This window comes from Lupinus angustifolius, chromosome LG04 (genome assembly GCF_001865875.1).
Source record: "Lupinus angustifolius cultivar Tanjil chromosome LG04, LupAngTanjil_v1.0, whole genome shotgun sequence".
Taxonomy (NCBI): Eukaryota; Viridiplantae; Streptophyta; class Magnoliopsida; order Fabales; family Fabaceae; genus Lupinus; species Lupinus angustifolius.
Window position 1 is genome coordinate 9,763,065 of NC_032012.1, and position 23,582 is coordinate 9,786,646.

At 36.2% G+C, this 23,582-nt stretch overlaps 5 protein-coding genes across 8 annotated transcripts; 3 read left to right on the forward strand and 2 right to left on the reverse strand.

Annotated features, from left to right (window-relative positions):
- LOC109345688 lies at positions 64–6,372 on the forward strand. 2 transcript variants are annotated; one of them, XM_019584836.1, is made up of 11 exons: positions 64–352; positions 925–1,049; positions 1,507–1,951; positions 2,070–2,185; positions 2,462–3,239; positions 3,534–4,052; positions 4,302–4,490; positions 4,598–4,825; positions 4,939–5,263; positions 5,418–5,607; positions 5,699–6,372. In XM_019584836.1, exons 1-11 carry the CDS (start codon positions 158–160, stop codon positions 6,174–6,176), a joined length of 3,588 nt encoding a protein of 1,195 aa, XP_019440381.1. In that variant the 5' UTR covers positions 64–157; the 3' UTR covers positions 6,177–6,372. The 2 variants fall into 2 exon arrangements, with proteins under 2 accessions (XP_019440381.1, XP_019440382.1); XM_019584837.1 differs by having other exon boundaries at positions 5,421–5,607.
- On the reverse strand, positions 6,541–9,597 carry LOC109345694 (serine/threonine-protein kinase SRK2A). Its single transcript, XM_019584845.1, has 9 exons — positions 9,308–9,597; positions 8,984–9,058; positions 8,631–8,732; positions 8,280–8,333; positions 8,091–8,183; positions 7,898–7,990; positions 7,299–7,403; positions 7,121–7,219; positions 6,541–6,908 (listed from the first exon to the last, which is right to left on the reverse strand). Exons 1-9 carry the CDS (start codon positions 9,425–9,427, stop codon positions 6,606–6,608), a joined length of 1,044 nt encoding a protein of 347 aa, XP_019440390.1. The 5' UTR covers positions 9,428–9,597; the 3' UTR covers positions 6,541–6,605.
- LOC109345702 (uncharacterized protein At4g06598-like) lies at positions 10,626–14,034 on the forward strand. Of its 2 annotated transcripts, none has more exons than XM_019584856.1 (5): positions 10,626–10,753; positions 12,106–12,813; positions 13,297–13,372; positions 13,484–13,610; positions 13,725–14,034. In XM_019584856.1, the coding sequence occupies exons 2-5, from the start codon at positions 12,113–12,115 to the stop codon at positions 13,892–13,894; spliced, it is 1,074 nt and encodes a 357-aa protein (XP_019440401.1). In that variant the 5' UTR covers positions 10,626–10,753; positions 12,106–12,112; the 3' UTR covers positions 13,895–14,034. The 2 variants fall into 2 exon arrangements, with proteins under 2 accessions (XP_019440401.1, XP_019440400.1); XM_019584855.1 differs by having other exon boundaries at positions 10,627–10,753; positions 12,099–12,813.
- Positions 14,679–17,980, forward strand: LOC109345708 (uncharacterized protein At5g49945-like). The gene is made up of 3 exons (XM_019584866.1): positions 14,679–15,660; positions 17,099–17,302; positions 17,404–17,980. Exons 1-3 carry the CDS (start codon positions 14,695–14,697, stop codon positions 17,632–17,634), a joined length of 1,401 nt encoding a protein of 466 aa, XP_019440411.1. The 5' UTR covers positions 14,679–14,694; the 3' UTR covers positions 17,635–17,980.
- On the reverse strand, positions 18,586–22,667 carry LOC109345705 (bromodomain-containing protein 2). Of its 2 annotated transcripts, XM_019584861.1 has the most exons (8): positions 22,573–22,667; positions 21,828–22,363; positions 21,640–21,717; positions 21,165–21,408; positions 20,821–20,896; positions 20,274–20,412; positions 19,084–19,503; positions 18,586–18,912 (listed from the first exon to the last, which is right to left on the reverse strand). In XM_019584861.1, the coding sequence occupies exons 2-8, from the start codon at positions 22,347–22,349 to the stop codon at positions 18,712–18,714; spliced, it is 1,680 nt and encodes a 559-aa protein (XP_019440406.1). In that variant the 5' UTR covers positions 22,350–22,363; positions 22,573–22,667; the 3' UTR covers positions 18,586–18,711. The 2 variants fall into 2 exon arrangements, with proteins under 2 accessions (XP_019440406.1, XP_019440407.1); XM_019584862.1 differs by lacking the exon at positions 22,573–22,667 and having other exon boundaries at positions 20,821–20,881; positions 21,828–22,349.

Below are 23,582 nucleotides of genomic sequence, written 5' to 3' on the forward strand. Positions count from 1 at the left end.
ATTCCATTCCATTCCATTCCATTTGGTTATAAACATAAACCCCAACACAAACAAACACACCTTTTCACATTTCAAAAACAAAGCTCCTCTTTCTTCTTCTTCATCATCTTTCTATTCAACACGACGTCGTTTCCTTAATCATCAATTTCTTCAATTCATGGCTGCCGGAGTGGATGGAAGACCCACCACCGGAGGGATTGCTATAGAATTTCCGCTAAGAGACGGCGAGTTGCCGACGAGGTTGCCAAAGAGGCTCCGGCGAAGGCTCTTAGACACGGAGGGGAAGTCTTCATCTCGAAGCACAGTGGAGGAAATCGAAGCGAAGCTTCGTCATGCTGATCATCGGAGACAGGTGTCCTTACCATTCTATACTCAATCCACTCCCTTTCTTTCTTTCTTTCTTTCTTTCTTTCTTTATCACAAAATCAAGTACTTCGAGATTATCATCTATTGGATTGAGTTTCTCTATTCAAACTTTTCTCATTTCTGGAAATTAGATATTCCAAAGGAAGACTTTCTCTGATTCGTTGCTTACTTTTCTTGCTTTGTGTCCAAGATTTGTTCCTGTGTTAGGTAGGATATGAGATACTCCCAATTTTCATTTTCACTCCTGGGTGCTAACTTTTTCACTCTTTCTGATAACTTCTAATTGGTTAGTCTATGAATTGTATAAGATTTCAACTTTTCCTTCTTTTTTTGGTTGGAAGTCAAATAATGTTTTTAGTATATATCATGTTGTGGTTTCTTTTTTATTGATTCTTCTCTTTTTGTCATATTATCTGATCTTTTATTTTTTTCATCTAATTATCATTTTTTAATGTTCTCGCTCATGTCTGATCAAATTATCAGTCCCTTGAGCATTTAGGAAACAATAATAGTATTTGCACATCAGGAAATTTATCTTTACACTTCTCTTGACCACAGATGTACTATGAGAGACTCTCAAGCAAAGCACGTCCGAAGCCGAGAAGCCCCTCTCGGTGTTCATCCCAGGAGGAAGATCTCGGTCAGCGACTAGAAGCAAGGCTGCAAGCTGCTGAACAGAAGAGGTTGGCTTCGAAATGATGAAGCTCCTCACTGTGTCTTGTAATCTTGTATTTGTTATTAACTTATTATGTGTTGCTTTGGTTAGTTTTGGTGTCCAAGTTGGAATTGTGGATCAGTCTTTTTTCTTTCTTGTCTTTTGCCAATTATGTTTATGTTTATTTGGAATAAATTAATAATCCCTTCATTTATTTGTTAGCATGTACTAGTTGTGTTATCGTCCCACTAGTGTTATACCATTTTCTTGGAGAAGTTTATATAGTGTATACCGTTAACTATCATATGTAAACTTGACTATAACATGTGCCATTTGGTTTAATAGTTAGGATATAATTTATTGTCTAATTTGTTTCCTTTTTACAACAATTTAACATGATTTGAACACAAACAAATTATTTATTTTAATATCATATGAGTTATGCTTTATTGTGTAATTGAGATAATTTACTGCCTGGCTGATAGGTTGAGCCTTTTGACAAAGGCCCAGATGCGCTTGGCAAGGCTAGACAAATTGCGTCAAGCAGCAAAAACTGGAGTTCAAATGCGTTATGAGAATGAACGTGCAAAGCTTGGGACGAAAGTGGAATCACGTGTTCAGCAGGCAGAGGCCAACAGGATGCTTATCCTCAAGGCTCACAGACAAAGAAGGGCTTCTCTTAGAGAAAGGTCATCTCAGTCATTGATGAAAAGGATGGCTCGAGAGAGCAAATATAAGGAATGTGTACGTGCGGCTATTCACCAAAAACGAGCTGCCGCTGAAACAAAACGACTTAGATTGCTGGAAGCTGAGAAGAGAAAGGCACATGCTCGAGTCTCACAGGTGAAGCATGTGGCGAAGTGTGTATCTCACCAGCGCGAGATTGAGAGAAGGATAAAGAAGGATCAGTTGGAAGATCGATTACAAAGGGTATGGTGTTGGCTTGAAAAAAATTGTTGTATTTTTATAGTTCATTCTGACCATACCTTAACTAGTAGATTTTGTGGTGTTTGTTTATAAAAAATACTCCAAATTTATGTTGATCAAGGCAAGAAGCCAAAGAGCTGAATATCTCAGGCAGAGGGGAAGGTTGCATGGTTATGCACACGAGAACTGGTATAGAATGGCAAATCAGGCAGAATATCTTTCCATAAAACTAGCAAGGTTAGTTGCATTCCAGAATTGCAATATTTTTGTTGCAACATTTCGATAGCTTTGCTAATTTGACCATTTCATTAGTCAGTGTGGAGTGGACCTAGAATATAAAACTTAATTTTCAAGATGTTGGCTTCCTATTTTATGCTGAATTTGTACCCTTTAAAACTGAAGTACAACGGGGGTGTAATCACTCTTTACTCTTTAAAATAGAAATGCATGTGTTATTTGCTTTTTGCTAGAAATTACTATAGAACTTCTACTAACCACATTAGCTTTTTTAAGGTGCTGGAGGCAGTTCCTAAGGCAGAAGGGAACAACCTTTGCCTTGGCAAAGGCATATGACATGGTTGGGATCAGTGAGAAATCTGTCAAGTCAATGCCCTTTGAACAGCTTGCTCTTCTGATTGAATCAGCTTATACTCTTCAGACTGTGAAAGCTTTACTTGACAGGATAGAGATCCGCCTCAAAGTATCTGCTATAGTTGCTCCTTCCAATTATTTATCTAGCTTGGATAACATTGATCATCTACTCAAACGAGTTGCTACACCCAAGAAAAGGACTACTCGTAGGAGTTCCGTGAGAAGCAGGGACACAAGGAAAGTAGATTCGGTCAGGGAGTCAAACAAGAGCTTAGTTAGATTATCGAGGTATCCAGTGAGAATCGTTCTTTGTGCTTATATGATACTGGGTCATCCCGATGCAGTTTTTAGTGGAATGGGAGAACGTGAGATTGCTCTAGCCAAGTCTGCACAAGAATTTGTCCACATGTTTGAGTTTCTGATTAAGGTTATTCTTGATGTGCCAATTTCTGATGAGGAGTCTGACTCAGCAGTTATTAAGCGTTATACCTTCAGATCTCAGCTTGCTGCTTTTGATAAAGCATGGTGCTTGTACTTGAATTCTTTTGTTTTATGGAAGGTTAAGGATGCCCGGTCACTGGAGGAGGATTTAGTTAGAGCAGCTTGCCAACTTGAGGCTTCTATGCTTCAAACTTGCAAGTTAACTCCTGTAGGAGCTGGTGGTAATCTCACTCATGATATGAAAGCTATTCAGAATCAGGTAATTCTCCATTTGAATAGTTATGGGTTTTCTTTTTGAATGTTGTTGTTCTTTATGAAACTATTTTCGTAACATAACGAAGTATTAATGACTTTGTTTCTTTTTTACCGAGTAAACTTTTCCACTTTTCTATTCTCAAACATTTTCTATGAAGGTTTTCTTGAATTCATTAATTTAATCCTAAAAATATGGATGAAGACTTTCAAATACAATTTTGTCATCCCTTAACTGCTTTCTTATTGTTCCAAACTAATTAATCTTTGGCCCATCTTATTTTTGCATTTTTTAATGCAGGTCACCGAAGATCAGAAACTTTTGAGAGAAAAGGTGCAGCACCTGAGTGGAGATGCTGGGATTGAGCGTATGGAAAGTGCACTGTCTGAAACTCGAGCTAGATACTTCAGAGTGGGGGATAATAACGAAAGCTCAGTGAGGTCTCCAATGACTCAGTCTATGCTTCCAACAACTCCACTAATGACTCAGTCTATGCTTCCTACAACTCCACTAATGACTCAGTCTGTTTCTCCAACCCCAACTCCACTTCCTACTGTTGCTAGCTTGAGTGAAAGAAACATTTTAGATGAGAGCAATCATAAGCCAAACCGAGTAGTTCGCTCCCTTTTTAAGGAGATCACCACTTCCCCTGGAGGGTGCAGCTTCTCTGTGTCTAGAACCGGTTCAGATAGTCAGCTGTCCTCTTCCTCTGAAAAGATGGTAACAGAGAATGAAGTTCTTGTAAATGAATTTATCCATGAGCATCACCGTAGTTTATCTGATGGCTTTGATGTAGATCAGATTCAAAGCGGCATTGAGGTTAGTACATGTTTGTAAAATTGTTAACCTTAAATTGATGGCTGATTTTGGATCAGGCTTTAGTAAGAGCCAGTGAACTCTGATCTTTGATATTGCCCTGCTCATATTGTCCCTCAAACTATGAGAGGCCTCTCTAATTTAAGACATTGCCAAAATTATCAATTCAAATCAGTATATAATTTTTAAAATTTGCTGACTGATGATGATATATGTGATGAGTTCTGTTTCACTTACCTTTTCATCTCACAGGGGAAAATAAAACAGACAATGGAGAAGGCCTTTTGGGATAGTATCATGGAATCTGTTAAGCAAGAGCAGCCAAACTATGATCAGATTGTTCAGCTCATGAGAGAAGTTAGGGATGAAATTTGTGAGATGGCCCCACAAAGCTGGAAGGAGGATGTTTTTGCAGCTATTGATTTAGAAATTCTTTCTCAGGTAGTAGCAGGCATGGCTATATTCTCTTCTTGCACTCTGTGATGGCTGTTGGATGCAAAGCATACTCTATAATTATTATTCTGATATTATTTTCTGTATATCTGAAGGTGCTGATATCGGGTAACCTGGATGTTGATTACCTTGGACAAATTCTTGAGTTTTCACTTGTCAGTTTGCAGAAGCTCTCATCTCCAGCCAATGAGGAGATAATGAAGGCTACACACCAGAAATTATTTTCCGAGTTGAGTGAAATATGTCAATCTAAAGATGAGTCGAACAATGCATGTGTTATAGCCTTGGTCAAGGGGTTGCAATTTATCCTTGAAAATATTCAGGTTTGTTTGCATATACTTTCCTTTATTGGCCCTCTTCGCTTAATCTTATCTCTAGTTAAAACTTGTTTTACTTTTGTTTTTATAGTATGTGCCATAACAAATCATTATGACAGATTCTTAAGAAAGAGATAAGCAGAGCACGCATAAGATTGATGGAGCCTTTGGTAAAGGGGCCTGCTGGCCTGGACTACCTTAGGAATGCCTTTGCTAAGAGATATGGATCTCCTCCTTATTCCAGCACCTCTCTACCTTCAACTTTTAGATGGCTGGCATCTGTTTGGAATTGCAAAGATCAGGAGTGGGAAGAACATGTGAGTTTCTCCTCAACATTGGCTGGTCGTTCATCCCAGGAATGGCTTCCTTCAACTACTCTCAGAACTGGGGGAAATATTAGGCTCAAAGCAACTGGAAGCAGTCAAATGGCCTTATCTCCAGATGGTGCAAATCCTTCACATTTTTATTTATTTATTTATGAAACTTCAATTCCTGATTCTTTAAATTTGCTTTCAAAAAAGTTCACTGTTTCGGCTATTGAGGCAGAGTGGCAGACATTCATTTTAATACCTGCTTGTATGTTTTCTTACATGATCAGGTGGTAACCAGCAGCAGTCGGAATGCAAAGGAGAACCAATTGATCTGGCTGTGAGGCTTGGTTTGCTAAAATTAGTAAGTGGAATAGCCGGTTTCACACAAGAAGTTTTGCCAGAAACTTTATCCCTTAACTTCACTAGGTTGAGGTCTGTTCAGGCTCAGTTTCAGAAGATTATTGTGATTTCTACGAGGTAAGTAGAAGAGATTTATTCTTGGAGATGTACTAATTTATGTATTGTGCATGCATATATGACTAGATTATCTCTCATTTTGGAATATCAGCATTCTTATATGCCGCCAGATTCTCCTAAGTGAAAAAGCAGTAACTAGCCTTGCAGAAATGGATAACATGGTATCCAAGTGTGCTGAACAACTCTTGGATCTCGTAGACCGTGTTGAAGACACTGATATTAAAGACATGGTAGAAGTGATTTGCAATTTGGCTGCAGTTGAAGGAGAAGATGCAATGAAAGTTAAATCAAGGAAGGAAGTGGCTGGGAGGATGCTGGGAAAGAATTTGCAAGGTGGGGATGCTGTGTTTGAGAGGGTGTTCAGTGCTGTCTATTCAGCTTTACGTGGTGCTGTGCTTGGGGGTAGTGGGCCCCGTGGGAGAAATTTAGCAGAAATGGCTCTCCTGAGAATTGGGGCTGGTGTTCTGACTGAAAGGGTGATGGAAGCTGCTGGTGTTTTGATTTTGGCAGCTACTATATCAGTTAGTGTTCATGGGCCATGGTATAAATATTTGACCGACAACTTATGATGATGTAATTTGGTTAAGTACAGAAATAATGATGATAATGTACACAACCATTTGTATATATAGCAGTGTGTAAAGTTGTCAGCAGTGCATCTTAGGTTTGTGGAGATCAGTGATAGTGTAAGTAGTCCGTTTGATGTTACGTACAAAAATATATCCATGTATCTAAACCATTTTAATATATTATGTTTAACAATAATATATTCTACTACTTTCATATTTTAATCGGACTTATAGCTGGATATATTTAACATTGAGTAAGACAACTTAGTACTTAAAAGCATATATCAAAAACCATATCTCTAAGCTCATAACCAACAACCATATACAGTCATTTTTAGTTTTTATTCATATTGTACTTAACCAAGAAGAGTAAATGAAACCAGGAGTCTAATGCACTATCAAAGAATTAACTTAACACATTCTTTTAATTTAACTGATATTGAATTCTCCGCTAGCAAGCACCTCCTTCACTCTCTTTTCATACTCATCTTCTTCCTCAGCTTCTATTTCATCATCTTCTTCTTCACCACCCCACCCAAACCCTCCAATTGATCGAGAAACTGGAGCTGGAGTTTTGGCCTCCTCAACAATATTCATGATGTCTTCAATGCACTGGAGGGAAAAGGTTGGATTTTCTTGTCTGTAGTAGACAGCTTGAGCCGTTTCTGTCAATTCTCTAGGCAAGTTCTTTAAAAACCATGGGTGGGACTTTATTTCCTTAATCGTCACTCTCTGCAGTAAACAAAAATATAGAGTTACAAGTTATTTTACTACAGAGTGCCCTCATATCACGCAATTTTGACCAATTATGTAACTAGTTTCAAGTGACATCATACACTAGTATGCCATAGCTTTAGTTTTTACAATGTTCCTAAAGAAAACCAATAAATAATTATACAAATAAGAACTCCGAAGTGCTCTTCAGCAGTATAACCTCTACGTACACTAGATGGATTTGCCACAAAAATGCGAGATAGCAGATGTCTGCAGTCTTGAGATGTGTGAACATAGTCTGGGATGGTGTATTGAACAGCCATAATTCGCTGCATAAGAATGTGAAGACTCAGAAAGAGTAAACATTTTATAAATCTATCAACTGAGGTGTGAAGAGAAAAACATTACATTTATGGTTTTCCTGAAGTTTTTGGGATCCTCTTGGTCCTCGAATGGGTACGCCCCAACCAGCATTACATAAAGAGTCACTCCACAGGACCATACATCTGCCATCTGAATAGACACAAAAACAGAATGACTAAGAAAATGAACATTGACATACACAAAACACATCAAGCAGCATTCCATCCATCAAGGGCTGAATGCTTCAAATGTTTCCTCTCTTACATTAGAAAAAAGAGCTTCATAGACATTTAATCAGCAGTTTGATAAGTACAGTTGTAAGCCCAATCAATAACTATACAAGTAATCTAATGGTGGACAAGCAGTGATATTAGGCACCACTACATATTTGCAATATGCATTCCAAACTACCTAATTGTCACATACTGTTCTGTCCATATAAGTGTGCCAATGAAATGCGGACCATCAAGGTCATTAAACAAAATGTGCATCTATAATAATGTGTATGCATGATGGCCTTGAGTCAATAACATAATTATCATGTGTTTAATTTCTTAGTCTCATCTAACAAAGAAAAGTTCATGTATATGTTTTGAACCATTCCGTCAAAATCCGAATCATAATCCTTGATAGAACAAAATTACCTTTCCATCATATTCTCTGCGTGAAAGAACCTCTGGTGCAATGTAGGCTGGAGTTCCCACTGTCGATTTAGGCCTTGAATGAAGCAGAGACGACTACAAAAATAAAGGAGATCAGAAGCAAAACTTGTCCAATATGCCCTTTAATCATTTATTTAATAAAATATTTGGTACTGATATCACTCCATAATTGAACCTTAGAATAACCAAAATCACAAATTTTGAGACGTGGGGCAGGGCTGCCATCCAATAAGGTGTTCTCCAGTTTCAAGTCTCGATGGCAGATTTGCTGCAAAAGAAGGAAAATTGCATAGAGACGAGATAACATATTACACAGCAGACTGGGAAAAAAACAGTCCATTCATAAAATAATCATTTCATTTACCATGGAATGACAGTAGAAAACTCCTGAAATTAGCTGCTGGAAGAAATATCGAGCCTGGAAATTTTGAGGATGCAACAACAATGAGAAACAAATAATAGATTCTTCCTGCATTTTCTAAGAATGAGGGGGAGGGGCTAAGCAGCTTTTTGCCTTTAACAAGTAGGAAACTATTGAGGAATGGCTCAAAATTTAATACCTCAAACTTGTTAATTAAGCATGTACTTCTCAGGACAAAATGCAATTATTTTTTCCTACCAAGTTTATTGATTTTAAACTTTGCTAAAACATGCACACAGATGCTCCTCCTACATCTACTCATCAAAAAATATAGCGAAAGATATGGGCGCAAACCTCATCTTCACTGAACCTTCCAGCATTGCAAATTCGTTCAAAGAGCTCTCCACCTGATGCATACTCCATAACTATTCCAAGGTGTGTGGGAGTCAACACCACCTGTAAAATCGAACTCCCATATTAAACAACCAAAAGACGATACAAGCTAAGCTATTACTCTTGATCAAGGTTTTAAATTGTGGCCAAAATATATTGTGGGTTGGTAATCTAGGCAAGTGCACCGTGCTGCATTTTCCCGTTAACATCCACTGTTGTGGTAAACACAATGTAACCAAAATTGTGACGACGACGGCAACCGCAATTTAAAACCTTTCTCCAAGCACAACAAGGAAGATGATACATATACGTACCTCCTTGAAGCGAATGATGTTGGGATGGCATAGACTTCTATGGTTTATGATTTCCCTTGCAACATTCTCATCTATCTGAAGAAAATATAACGTCAATTTAAACAAAATAAAAGTAGATATGTTTCAACATGGACATACAAAAGTATGTGCAACAAAAAGAAAGTAAAAAATAATTAATAAATAAAAACACATTCAAAGAGAAACATAGACATTTGTTTATATATGTGAACGAACTTAGGTACTTAAGTTGTGTGCAACCAATTCAATTATAGTTGTGAAGAGAAGTGAAGAATGATAGTTAATGAAAAAAATGGAAGAAGGAACCTTGTGACCACGTTCAATGAATTTCATGGCAACAAGCTCCTTGGTGTCTTTGTTACGCATAAGCCTAGCAACCCCAAAATTGCCAGCTCCTATATCCTTGACAAGCTCGTACTTTTCCATTGAAATTTGCAAACTTTGAAGATACCCAGAAGCGGATCAGGTGAGAAAAGGGACAAGTCTGTGTCTGTGTCTGTGTTGTGTTGTATTGTAGTGTGTACTGTAGTGTGTTGTGTTGTATTGTATTGTAGTGTGTACTGTTGTGTGTTGTGTGTTCAGACTTCAAACTTGAGAGTTCAGAGTTAGAAAAAGAGAGTGATTATGTTATGCTGCAATCATCAAATCTCTGTACATCCACTTCTCACTACACGACAACATTAATATCAATGTATAAATATTAAACGAGTCAAAAAAAACATAGGTTAAATATGAGACCAATACACTGTCATTTATACAGTAATTGTTATTAACTCTTCGATATAAATAATTAATATATTAACATGAATAATATATGAATGGTATATAAAACTTTATACTAATTCATTTTTTATCAATCTAACTCGTCTTTTTTTCTATTAGAAAACTACACTGGTTTTTAGTTTCTCTCATTTACAGAACATTAATTTTTTTAGCAATAATGATTATTTTTATCAATAAAAAATAATTTATGTATTAATTTATTATTATCTTCATTGAAAGAGATTTCATTGCTAAATTAATTAATTTTTATAATAGACATTTTCAGTATTTTTTGGAAGGAGATTTTTCTGTAGCTAATTTTGAATTTGACTAATAATTTGTCTTTTTGTATTTTTGATTTAATTGAATTAAAATATAAAAAGCAACTCAGACATTTATGTATTGATTATTGAATGATTTATATAGTGATGCCCAAATCCTAAAGCATTGACGTAGTGACTGACACAGTTATATACCCTAACACGCAGTTGCAGTTAAAGTGAGAAGATCAGAAGATTGAGAAAGAAGGTGAGTCTGAGTGTAAGATGACATAGGTTAGTTGAAGATGCATGAAGGGTATGAAGGGTGAGTGTAATAGAGGTTGAAGAAGATGCATGAAGGGTGAGTGTAGTTGAAGATGCATGACATAGGTGAGTCTGAGTGTGCATGATATAGGTTCAAAAAAATAACAAAGTTAAAATCTCTTGTCTCCATAAGTGTGGGGTTGTAACTTGCTGTGTCAATTTCTTTGTCCTTCCTCAACCAACCAAGTTCAGGAAAAATAGATGTTATTATTACCTACCAATTGAGAGAGAGAGAGAAATAGTGAGAGAGAGAGAGAGAGAGAGAAATAGTGAGAGAGAAATAGAGAGAGAGAGAGAGAGAGAGAGAGAGAAAGAGAGTTTCCCCCTTAGAAAGTAGAATCCCCATTTCAGTTTCAAGCCCCCTTTTGCATTGCATTTGGGGATCTCCAATCTTCATTCTCCAAAGGTCAGTTTTTTACTTTACTTTTTTTGTTCGGTTTTCTATAACAAAATTAATGCCAATCCAATCAATTTCCATTTCCATGCTCAATTCCTTCAAATTAATGCTTCAACCCTCACTCTACATTCCATCATTTCTTTTTTCTTCCGTGAATTCGTATTTCGGTGGATTCTAAAGGAAAGGAAGCGAAGTAAAGTTTTGATATTTGATTTTGTTCTCACATGGGACCTGTGGGTATAAAATAAAAAAGAGAAACTTTTGCTAATTGAGAGAGAGAACAACATTTATTGAACCTGAAGTGTGGATTGGAGGTCTCATTTCAATAAGTGTTTTTAAAAAAAAAATGTTTTTTTACTGTTACATAGGCAGTGAAATGTTTCCTTGCAAGGTATGGTAAGCATTGTTCTGATTTGATATTTATTTTTATGTCAAATGAGCAGCCAATAAATAAAATCAGTTTGAAGTTTCTTTAAACATTGTTGGTCATTATGCATGATCAATAATAACATGTAATTGTGTTTGCTAACTTGATTCTTACTATTTAAATGATGTGTGCATTGCTTGTAATGGAAATTGTAAATGCATGGACCAATGACCAATCAATATTTGATGCTCTTGTACTGCAAGGGGAGGGCAGGCAACATTAGTTAATTATCTGGAATAATATCGATATAAACTGCAAATTTTGGGTCGTTCATGAAATGACTGGACAAACTTTAGAATTGAATTTGGGGCAACAAAGAAAAGGAGAGATTCATAAAGTTGCCAGTGGGATGTGGAGTTTTGTCTTAATGATGTTTATTCATTTATGAACTATGATTTCTTCGGTTATGTAGATCTTAGGGATTTATCTTAATGATGGATCTATTTTTCCATCTATGGTTGTTGAGATTGCTGATTCTTTTTTATTTAGATTTTTTCTTGTGAAGCTGCTTTGGTAACATACAGATTCCCTATCTTCCTAGACTCTTACAACAACCAAGCCTTTTTCCTAGACTCTTAATAAATAAAAAATATGTTGAATCAGGAATCTACCATGACTGTGAGTCCATTCATTTATTCACGTAAACATCCAGTTTCAAATATTTGGATTTTTAACATCTATAGACATGCTTGTGCTTTTATATGTATTTGTATTATACTGCCATGGAGTATGACATTCTCAATGTTTGGTTATATTTTTTGACTGGTAAGTAGGACCTTAAGAACGTAGGATCACATCATCTTCTTTATTTTTTCTCTGGAAGTTCATTCAGAAATAGTCTGTAATCTTTTCTTTGTTCTTTACCTTTATATTTTATCGTATTATTTAGCTACATTTTTTGGTAATTAATAGCATGTTTTTTTGCAGGTATCAGTTCTTGTATGGCAAATTCAAAGAGCTCATCAAGCATCAGAAACTTGATGTATTCTGGAAAGCACGCACTGCTTCCTCCTAAAATCCCATTTCCCAGTGTCTCCCAAGCATATGCTGATTACATGCCAAACCCTGCAATTGGCTCGAAGGTTGTGCAGAAACCTAGAGAGGGAAAAACATACCACCACCGTACTTCATCCGAGAGCATTGTTATGGAGGAGCAACCTTCATGGCTTGATGATCTTCTTAATGAGCCAGATACACCTGTTAGAAAGGCTGGTCATCGGCGTTCGTCAAGTGATTCATTTGCGTACTTAGACTCAGCTGTCGTTTCTAACATTGGTTATGCAGACCAGAATGAATATGGGTTTAGGAATATGGTATCTATCCCATCTTGGTCATCTCAAGACTTTGATCACTGCAAAGATGTGCATCATATGCCCATGCATACAGAAATGAAATCAACAAAACCGAAGAGTAGGGCATGGGATTCTTGTTTAAATGTTCCCTCTGGCAAAGACAATGTTGCTATTCAGAGTTCGGGATCGTCATGCCCACCACATGAAGCAGATGGGGTTCCATCAACTGCGAACGAAAAGCATGATTTAGTTGAATCTGTTGCACAGGATGCAAAGTCATTGTCCGAAAGAAAGGATGGTACAAATACAAAATCAGCTGCTTCTGAATCTGATACAAAACGTGCTAAACAGTATGTAGTTACTTTCTTTGTTTTTCTGAATTTATCATTATTACAGTAATCTCATTGATTTTAGCACATATATGACTTGGAGGCTGCAAGCCTGCAAGTTCTGATGAATGTTTTGTTTCTCTGCTCCTTTTCTCTCCCCATTTGCTTCTCCTTGAAGTCTGCTTATTTGTAGCATAGCCATGAAGTCGTGTTGCATTATTGACTTTTTTAAAGTTTGTCCAGATAGTACTTAACAAAAAGTTATAAGAGTAAATGCAGGGTTATGCACATGGTGCTTAACTTTTAAATAAATACTTAAAGTAGGAAAGATATAACAATTAGTTGTGACATAGAGATAGAGTTAAGTCTGTGTTACTATTCTCAGTTGTAAAGAAAAATAGGGAATATGAGGGGTGAAGCAGTATTGTCTTCTTTTATGCTACAATGGATTTATATATGGAAATTGGCTAGGGAAAAAAATTCTGAAACAAGTTTTTATTGCAGGCAATTTGCTCAACGTTCACGGGTCCGTAAACTTCAATACATAGCTGAATTGGAAAGGAATGTTTGTGGTTTACAGGTGGGTTTCAGCATAAGGCAATAGTGTGCATGATTTCTGAGTGATGTTTATTGAAAATCCATTCTCAGTATTTGAAAAATCTGATTCTGATTCTTTATTCGTCAACAATAGGCAGAAGGGTCCGAAGTATCAGCGGAGCTTGAATTTCTTAACCAGCAGAATCTTATCCTCAGTATGGAGAATAAAGCTCTCAAGCATCGCTTAGAAAGTTTAGCACAAGAGCAGCTAATCAAATACTGTAAGTTTCAAGTAATTTGGAATTCCTCTGTTCTGTGGAAATGTTAACCTGGAAATGCTAGCCTATTTGATTTTTATCCAACATTGATGTATGTTTATGCAATGTGAAATTCAGTGGAGCAGGAGGTACTGGAAAGAGAGATCGGAAGATTGCGTGCATTATATCAGCAGCAGCAACAGCCACCACAGCAACCATCTGCTGGCCATGGCCATCGTCGATCAAACAGCCTTGAATCCCAGTTGGCAAACCTTTCCTTAAAACACAAGGAGACCCCTTTTCCTTAAAACATTTTTGTTCCTGAAATAAGAATGAAGAGAAAGAAAGATATATTGTATAGATATATTATGTTCATCATTATGTTCACCCTTCAAATGAGGTTATACATGTGAGAGACTAATCATAAAATAAGACTTACAGTTTCAAACATTGCAACCCATTTTCTGAACCTCTTCAAATATTGCACCACCTTCAAACTTGGGAAAAAGTAATCCAAAAACATGAGTAGGTTACAAACCTTCAAACTTGGAAAAAATATCAAAAGATTAGTCAAATAATAAATAGCATTAGAAAAAATACATTATAATGGAAAAGAAATATAGTCATCATATAAAAAAAATAGTCATCATGTAAACAAATAGATGGAGTGGGTTAATTTATAATGGAAATTTCATTCTTTTATGATGTGATGGTTATTGTTAGTAATGCGCGTATTCTGATTGGAATTGTGGAACCAAATAGGGGAATTCCTTACCAGTCATGTGTAATGCTGAGCTACCATCTTACCTTCACATTTGATAGAACAATATATATATAGAGAGAGAGCATTAACAATGAGAACAATATAAAAATGGAGATGTTAGCCATTGATCTTTGATGTTTGGTGTGTTTATTCACGTTTGACACTGCTTGTAATAGTAATATAAATAAATGGTGAATAATATAATAATAAATGAGTTATGGATTAATGATATGTTATGATTTATGAGGGGCAGAACCCAGCCCGTTAACCCGGAAGTTTCTGATAATAAAAGTTGTAATCTAATCTAATCTTAATAAATATATACAAATCTCTTCTTTTCTATCAATGAATCAAACGATGGGAAAGGTGTGGTGCTCTCTTTTGTTTCTCTTTCTCTTTTTCACTCTCTCTCTTTCTTCTTCTTCTTCTTCTTCCCCTCATTTCGAAGGTTTCGAAGCTGAATATGATGACGATGATGATGTCTTCCAAGACATCGATCCCTCTTCTCTCCAACCCATCAACACAAAACTCACTCCAAATCCATCTTCCGATCAACAACCCAATTCTCCACCTTCCGATCTCCCCAATCCAACCCCTAACACTTTCACTGATGTATGGGACGAAGATGAATTCGAAGGCCTACCCATTCAACAACAACAACACCATTCATCAAACCCTGATCATATACCTACTCATCCCAAATCGCCCAATAATTCCTCTCATTCCGATCCCCAACCTCCCAATTCTTCTCGATCCTTCACGGTTGAGATCTTGTGCGGAAGTTTTTTGATCATCTTCGCCATCAATTACTTCACCGGAAAGAAAGAGAATGAGAACATTGCTCTTTCATGGGCTGCTCAATTTGCAGCCAAAGATTCCATTTTTGAGAAGAATTTCAGCCTTCTCGGGATCGGTGATGGCGGTGACGATTCTCCTTTGTTGTTGAAAGAGGGTCAAACAACTTTCAAGTTCTACGCCAGTGGGAGAAGGTATTGCCAAGGTTTGTTGGCCACGTTGGAGCTGAAGAGCCGGCATGATCTCATTGCTAGGATCTATAACATGATTGTTCCAACTAGGGATGAGATTAGTTTTGAGGTTTATATGAATGATGATGCTATGGACCATGTTGTGTTTGCAATGTCCAAGAAGAAGGCTGCCAAGGCTATGCACAAGGATGTGAGGGATTTGCAGAGGTTCGCCACTCTCTTAACCCCTCCTAATGCTAAGAAATGGGTTTCTGATGACCTTGCTGTTGTTTCTGAGTCCAAGGAAGTTGCTGCTGATTTGATCACCGATGCCGTTATTGATCAGGTCAAATTCATTCATTCATTCATTCATTCGTTTTTAATAATGTTGTTATCATTCCATTTTTATGTGTCATGTATGATAGTCTTTACTTGATTGATTGCTCCATTTCATAGTTACTAGGTTCACTCGTCAACCCTGCCTATTGTGTACCAGCTTCACCTTAAACCTTAAAGGAGGTCTTGTGAATTGTGATAATAGTGTAAAAAGTGAGGAATCACTATACCTACCCATATTGTTCCCACTCTCTTAGTAACTATGGTTCATTGCTTTATTTAACACTTCAATGTTTTTATTATTGAATTTTCATGTGTGATCTTGTAACTTGTTTGATGGCCATAGTCACTAGGCTTGCTCGATAACCTTGACTACAGAAGCTTACCAAATTCACTGTTCCTAGTAACTATGGACTTCATTGCTTTGTTTAAAACTCCAATGCTAGAAATTTCATTACTAATGACTAATGAGCAATGCTTTTTTCATTATGGATGTGCATTTGGACTTGAAGACTACAAGTGTAAGAAAGTTGATTATGGATTGTTTGTACAAGTATAAGAAAGTTGACCATGGATTCTCTGTACAAGTCTATTATATAAATGATAGAATCATAGAAACTAAAACTAAATACAATAGATAAACGCTTCAATTTCTTTTGAGTTTCTAACTTGTCGACGAAGAGTGAATTGCATAAGAATTTAAGAATAGGGAAGGACAAAATTGTTTTTTATAGCTTTGTCTTCAGCTATCCACAAATCAGTTCGTGTAAATGACTTCTCTCTTCCTATTCTAATTGATGCAGATAGAAGTGTGTGTCCTCTCCGAATACTAAGGATCAGAAGCTTAAAGAGAATTATTCTTTATCAAACTGTTTTATGAATTTATTGATCAATATTATTTGTTCAATCTAGCTAAGACATGATTTTAAGTTATTCTTTGTTCCCCGTCGTGATACCTTTTAATCATTATTTTTTTGAGTTTCTTCTCTATTCTGTTTCTCTTTGCTGAGTGCTGGCAATTTCTACATATCATATAGGCCACGGTGAACGTATGAGTTTCAACTTTCAAGGTTATATAGGCCACGGTGAACGTATGAGTTTCAACTTTCAAGGTTATATAGGCCACGGTGAACGTATGAGTTTCAACTTTCAAGGTTATATAGGCTCATGGAAGTTGTCTTGTTGTTTTTTAGCATATATTTGGGTCAATTAGGAGTGTTGAGATTTCTAAGACACTGCTTGTTGGTTACATGTTACACTCTTGATGCCATATCTGTGAACTGTACATGCACAAGTGTTTTACTGATAAGGAAATGCCATTACATTGGGCTTCCTTTTGAAATTGTATTCAAGATTATGTGAAGTTTGAGTATGTTATGTGAAATGTTTATCTTGGTTCATTAACTTCATTCATTGGACTCAAATGCACAATTATTGATATACTGCAGGTTTTTGGTGATAGAGCTTATGAGAAAGTTGGAAAAGGTTTAATATCATTGCATTTCTCTGACCAACACTCTGGTATACACAAGAAGGTATTGTTGTTCAAGTTTGTGCTTCCAGCTGCTAGTAACATGGCTGATATGACACGACTGGTGGCTCTTGTTCCATACTATATTGACTTGATCGGAAGATATAAACTAAGTTCTCAGGTGGGTGAACTTCCTCTATCTTATTACCAATGTATTCTTGCTCTGTGATTCATCAATATCTTATGTTTGGTCATTGACTGACTCTTGTGTGCATAATGCAGGCTCGTTCTAAGACAGAGACTGCCCGACAAAAGGCTGCACAAGAGGCTCAGCGTGAACTCCGCTATGCACAACAAGAGGCCATGCAGAGAAAAAAGGCAGAGAAGAAAAAGATGTTGGAGGAGGCGGAGGCAAAGCTCAGTGCAGAGGCTATTCGAAAGAAAGAAGCAAAAGAGCGAGCTCGTCAAATGAAGAAGTCAATGCCAAGGATGAAAATGACCCGTGGTGCCTAATTCTTAAATGTTATCAAATTTGATGATTCATTGTAGAATTAGAGGCCCTCCCAACCCCACCTCACCTCACCCCTGTGGTTGGGTAATTGTCTTTTGTGGAACTATGGCAGTGTACTTTTGTTGTTTGGCATTTCCTCCTTAGTTAGCTAGATAGGCGTGGCCACGTCTGGGTGGACTTTGAATCTACCCAAATTTCCGGTTTAGAGAAGGAAAAAAATTTACACTCCTAAACAAACTTAAACCTACTTATCCTTGTTTCTTGTTGACAATGTTGTATTCCCATTTTTCTTGCAACATGCTGAAAATGCATGCAATGACAAATGCCTAGATGAATTGCTTCCTCAATTTTTTTACTTGCTATTTACCTTCGAAATCTCCGTTGAGTAGTGCATGTCTATGTTTTATTTTATAAGGGTTTTCTGAGTAGGAATCAGGAAAGGTAATGTCAGTTTTGTTTTTATAATCTCCAGTGTCTCATTTTTTCTTCCTAAAATAAAGGATGTTATGGACAATACATTGCAACATTCAATCATCTTAGCTTTTATCTATTTTATGATGTAAAACAAATCTTTTAACCAAAAGTACAATTTCAATGTTGGAAAACTAAAAATCTTAATCATATCTTATATAACACATCATTTACAATTGTTTAAGGCAACGCTTGTATAAAATGGTTTCACTCAGATTCTTTTATCCATTTCTCTCGTTTTCCACACTAATATAAAAAGTCAAAAGAAATTAGTATAATAAAAACAAAAAATAACCTAAAGATTTTCTTTTAAAAATACTACATATTGTTTTTTAATAAATAAACGTATTGTATAGAATTTCTTATGAATAACACTCTTTCAACTTAATTCCAAATTTTGAAGTTTTTGAGCACACCCAAATAGTTAACAAAAATTGAAAATGAATTTTGGCTTGTTAGCTTAATGGCTCTCCCTCCAAATGAAAACGAACCACAAAATCTCTTTTGCTGCTACTAAATTGTTATTATGATACATTTAGCAATGAAAACAAATGAACTATGGTACTAGCAAGGTTGGTAGTAAGTAGGAAACTCATTAAAATGAGAAATTACTCCATGAAACTTGTAATAGCTGCGTGAATTGAACTAGTACGAGCTGGATCCCGATGCTGCTGTATTAGTGAATGTGCTCCACTCCACACAGAGTCACTATTTTTGGGGAAGAGAATTCCACATAAGCTTGCAAGCTTGGGGTTTTCAATGTATAAGCTCTTAAGCAGCTTTGCTCTCTGATGCTTACCTTGTGACTCCTACAAACAGATTAAACTATTAAGTACACTTACATGCTTGTTTGGTTGACCTTTTACTAAAATGTATAAATTGAATGGGGAAAAAACAGGCTTTTAAGAGAAGCTATGTTCTCAAAGAAATCGTTTTTTTCTTGGTAAATTCACTTTTTTTAAGCATAAACATCCAAATACCTTTTGTTTCTGTTGTGGGACTGCTGTAGCTTGCCCTTGTTGCATTGTTGTATATTCATCACGAAGAACATTTGCATCTCCGACTTTTGATTTCTCTACCAAGATTAGACCATGCTGTGACTGCTTCAAAGATTCATCCGTTTCTCTCTTTTGACTATCCATTTCAATATCTTCCTCGTCTTCTTCTCCATCCTCTTCCTCCTCCCCTTCCTCCTGGTCACGATCATCTTCAATGTCATCGTCATCATCATCGACATCAATGTTCCCATGCTTTCCCTCAGAAGGGCTGTGTTGTTTCTCACTAATGTCCATTTTCACCATATCTCCTTTGTCTGCCTCACCATCTCCATCAGTACCCATCGATTCATCCGTATTTGATGATGAATCCTCCTCACCAGGGCTCTCTACAAGCATTGGCTCCTTCAACAAGACGTGATTAGAAAGCTATGTTAATTTATTTGTCTACTTATAGTATATGCTAACAAGGCCAAAACAATTTTAGATTTTTCCATTGCTTATTGCCCTGACCCTCATTTTGATGTCTGGGATCATATAATCCCAAAGGAATTGGAAATCAAATGGGAGAATGTCAGCATCGTTTTTTTTGGATAGAAGAGAATATCATCTTCATGACATCTAACATAAACAGTATTTTACCATAATCAGCAAAAGGATGCTCCCACCTAGTACGGTCTGGTGATGCTAGATGTGCGAAGTCTTACCTTCGGTCCTTCGCAAGCTTACCGGAATTGAACCCATGACCTCCAAGTCACAAGCCACACAACCTTAACGTTACGCAAAGGCTCACCCTCAACAAAAAGAATTCGTATTGAAAAAAAGAGATAATTGGCATAATGAATAGGACTAAAAGTAGATGAGTTCCGACATTACTAAATTGATACCAAAATCATTAACTGTGATAAACATGGCTCGCCTTTAAATAGATGGTACGGCTTGCAACCCAGATTTGGTTAAAAAATCATATAAAGTACGGGTATAGGAGAAATTGGGAGTTGAGGACGTGACGTGGGATATATTTCATTAATGGCATATGGGAACAAGCTGTTGATATGCAAACGATATTTAAGAACACATAAAATAACTGGCATCAGAAAAGGACAAGTATTATACTTTATGTTAATTATTACAAAAAAAACACATTTTGTTCAGAGCATAAACCATTATAATACCTCTTGCTTAAACTCTTTAGTATGCATATCACCACCAGTTCCAAAATTGCCTTTAGCAATTCGAGCATTCTCCTCCCGTTCCCTCCTACGGCGCTTCAGCACACAAATAGCACATAAACAATCATGCTTATGGTGTCTTCTGCAAAGATAATAAAACTTAATCATGCAAATCATTTTAATGAATCACCATTACCATTAACAATTGTCACCATAGATACAATGGCACATGGAAGGATGTAAAAAGTATGAACTCTTTTAAAACTCGTTTAGATATTAATATCTGTTTTAGATCACCCAAGTTCATACAAGATTTTACCAAACTTAAGTTGAAGGAAAAATACATTATCAGGTGTGTATCAAATTTCAGGAGACAGGTATATTAGTTCACAATTGATCATAATAAACCCAAACATTCGATCGACAAGAGATTTCATTAGATTCTACTGATATGATAGTTCAGTCGTTTCCATTATAAGTATAATTGCAACATAAGGAATTATAATGTCATATGATAAATATGGTTAAATTTAAGTTTGGAAATACACACCCGTGGCGTTTTTTTGTCTTCTGCTTCTTTACTTTTCCATCGCCGGACAGTGCAATATCATCTGATGTAGTCCTCTCTATAATGATCCATAAGAATAGATGTTGATATCAGAATACCATGGTAGTGTTACATGAAATGGAGATCATATACAGAGTGCACAAAACAAATATGAGCCAGTGATTTCTATTCCACTTCTACTTTCCTTAAATGGGTAATTTTCATCTTCTTCATTTATGAGGGTAGGGTTATGACCTCTCTAAGTGCTTTATGTCTATAGTCTTCTCAAATGAAAAGGGAGGGGGGTACTTTAAGTAGAAAATAATATACACACAGAGACTTCTCACCCTTAGTCCCTTTTGATGGTTCAGTGTACAATCCAACTGAAGCCCAGTACTTCATAAAATTCTTCTTTACTCGCCTCATAAGATCCAAGATATAGTCACCCTTATTGTTGTACTTATAACAGTTGTCCCAAATATATTGAACATCCTTGAAGACATCCTCCGAATTCATATACTTCTCATTATTTTCAAGTCTTCTGCAAATAGTTCCAAAATCCATTGGCGTGTCTATGATATTGAAATAGTCCTGGTCCCATACAGCATTATGACATTAGACACATGTAAACGTGACTAAAAAATAAAATAACTTGTTTTTTGTTCAATTTTTGAAAAGAACCACATTAGTCTCTATGGCTGAATAAATATCATAGATCCTTGTAGAATAACCTCTAATGCCATAAGGGAAGGGGGAACCAAACATAAAATAAGTATACATCAACAATCCACGGAAAATTGGCTTGAACATATTTGTACTTACAGGAATTCCGAGAGCTTCAGGATTAACAGGAACATTGAAGGGTTCAGCAGCATCCATTTTCATTACCTTCCTTATAATCTGTGCAGAAGAAAGGCAACGAAAAGACAACATCACTACCAAGTAATGCATTAATAATTGAGAATGAATGGAACAGTTTGACAATAACAAAGTAAATTTGCAACACACACCAGTAAGGAAGCATCCAATTCTTGCTTATTGTATGGAGGATTCTTTGTTTGTTTTTGGTGTGAAATCTCTGAGCAAGCTGAGAAAGGTGTCCCAGCATTGGATCCCAACATCTTAGATGACTTAATTTTGATGCTGCCCGGTCTCTTTGATGGGACACACAATGAAGTAACACTATCTTCTAATCTATCAGCATGCTTGTCAAAGCCATGTTGGTGGTTACTCTTGTCGGTATCACTGTGTGTGAGAGCATCAGATGAGGTTGGTTGAGAGTCCAACATCTTTGGTGTCCTAAGCTTGACCTTAACGCGGCCAACAGCCGGAGCAGGACTGTAATTGTGATAAGTCCCGGTTGAAGAAGGGGTGTGAGCTTCCATTCCAGAGTTATTATCTTTATCATAACCAAATTCATGAAAGGGGGAACCTTGTTCCTTGTTTTGAAACCCTTCATTAGTATCGATTGTAGGGTTGGTTGTACCTTTTGTCTTCCCCTTCTTATTCTTATGGCCACGCTTGCGCTTCATGTTTTATTCTTATTCTACAACAACAACAACAACAACAACAAAATATTCATTAATGTTGAAGTTGAAACAAAATAGTAGCAGTGAGAAAACAGATGAAGAAAGTTAGAACGTTGTGTTAATCTGAAAACATGAAACGTAGGTGAAAGAGGAGGATGATTTGAAAGAATTGATGGAAATAATGTAAATAAGAAGAGAGAGAGAGAGAGAGAGAGAGGAATGGTACCAAAAGAGGAGCTTCGATTCCGTCGGAGTGAGAAAACACCGCCGTTAGCAGCAACCGGGAACCCTAAACCTTATTCCTATTATTATTTATTTGCTAATGTTATTATTATTCACCCCTTTATGGCTTTGTTAAACTTTCTTCTTCTTTTCTTATGTTACATCCCTCATATTTATTATATTATATACTCCACATTAATAATTCCATTTCAACTCATAACCCCTTTTTTCCCCAACTATGACAAAAACTTAGCCATCTTATCTAAATTCAAAATAAAAACTATATACTAACATCTTGTTCATCTAATAATCACAACATAAACAAAATAGATGTGGCTATATTCAATATGAAGTTAGATGCTCAAACATAAAAAAATTAGTACCTCGTAGTTTATAATAATCATATAATTTATCAATTAAAAACATAATCTACTTGATATTTCCATTCTTTTTATTTATTTTAAAGTGAATTCCAATTGTCTAAAACCATGTCCACAATCATATAACTTTAATTTAATTTTATAATAAATATCAACATCTCTATACACATATATACTAAAGATGTTGCCTCGATAGTAATCAAATTTGATATGTATGTTATTATTTATACATATAATAACGTAAACATACATACAAATAAAGAACGTGCATGAACACACTATAATTATTTTGAGGCTCATTAACTCTTTTCCAATAAGTGCACATTATTCCTAGCTACATCTCTTTCTGATCACCAAAAAAAGGACTACATATTTATGTTCCGCATAGCAAGGCCTTTATCAAAATATAAGTAATTAATATGAACATGATCATCTACCTTAAGGTAAAAAAGATAGTAAAGAGAAATAACATTTTCAGTACTAAACCAAAAGGTATTGTTAATGTCTCTAAATGGGGTAACTCTGCAATATAGCAAGAGTCATTAGTGTGTGAGACAAAAGGCAATGGTATTGGCCTTAACCAGTCATGTTGGGCTAAATATGAATGAGTGAATGAAAGTGTCTACATCACTTT

Bases quoted from the DNA above. Each gene is read 5' to 3' on its own strand.
- LOC109345702 (XM_019584856.1), top strand. From the start codon at position 12,113: ATGGCAAATTCAAAGAGCTCATCAAGCATCAGAAACTTGATGTATTCT. The intron at 12,814-13,296 runs GTATGTAGTTAC...TTTTTATTGCAG, and splicing joins GATACAAAACGTGCTAAACA to GCAATTTGCTCAACGTTCAC. The intron at 13,373-13,483 runs GTGGGTTTCAGC...CGTCAACAATAG, and splicing joins GGAATGTTTGTGGTTTACAG to GCAGAAGGGTCCGAAGTATC.
- LOC109345708 (XM_019584866.1), top strand. From the start codon at position 14,695: ATGAATCAAACGATGGGAAAGGTGTGGTGCTCTCTTTTGTTTCTCTTT. The intron at 15,661-17,098 runs GTCAAATTCATT...GATATACTGCAG, and splicing joins CCGATGCCGTTATTGATCAG to GTTTTTGGTGATAGAGCTTA. The intron at 17,303-17,403 runs GTGGGTGAACTT...TGCATAATGCAG, and splicing joins GATATAAACTAAGTTCTCAG to GCTCGTTCTAAGACAGAGAC.
- LOC109345688 (XM_019584836.1), top strand. From the start codon at position 158: ATGGCTGCCGGAGTGGATGGAAGACCCACCACCGGAGGGATTGCTATA. The intron at 1,952-2,069 runs GTATGGTGTTGG...ATGTTGATCAAG, and splicing joins TGGAAGATCGATTACAAAGG to GCAAGAAGCCAAAGAGCTGA. The intron at 4,491-4,597 runs GTAGTAGCAGGC...GTATATCTGAAG, and splicing joins ATTTAGAAATTCTTTCTCAG to GTGCTGATATCGGGTAACCT.
- LOC109345705 (XM_019584861.1), bottom strand. From the start codon at position 22,349: ATGAAGCGCAAGCGTGGCCATAAGAATAAGAAGGGGAAGACAAAAGGT. The intron at 20,897-21,164 runs GTGAGAAGTCTC...GGATCATTATAG, and splicing joins ACCATCAAAAGGGACTAAGG to AGAGGACTACATCAGATGAT. The intron at 20,413-20,820 runs GTGTGTATTTCC...TTATCTTTGCAG, and splicing joins AAGACAAAAAAACGCCACGG to AAGACACCATAAGCATGATT.
- LOC109345694 (XM_019584845.1), bottom strand. From the start codon at position 9,427: ATGGAAAAGTACGAGCTTGTCAAGGATATAGGAGCTGGCAATTTTGGG. The intron at 9,059-9,307 runs GTTCCTTCTTCC...TATTTTCTTCAG, and splicing joins TCATTGAACGTGGTCACAAG to ATAGATGAGAATGTTGCAAG. The intron at 7,220-7,298 runs GTAATGTTTTTC...ATTCTTATGCAG, and splicing joins ACTTCAGGAAAACCATAAAT to CGAATTATGGCTGTTCAATA.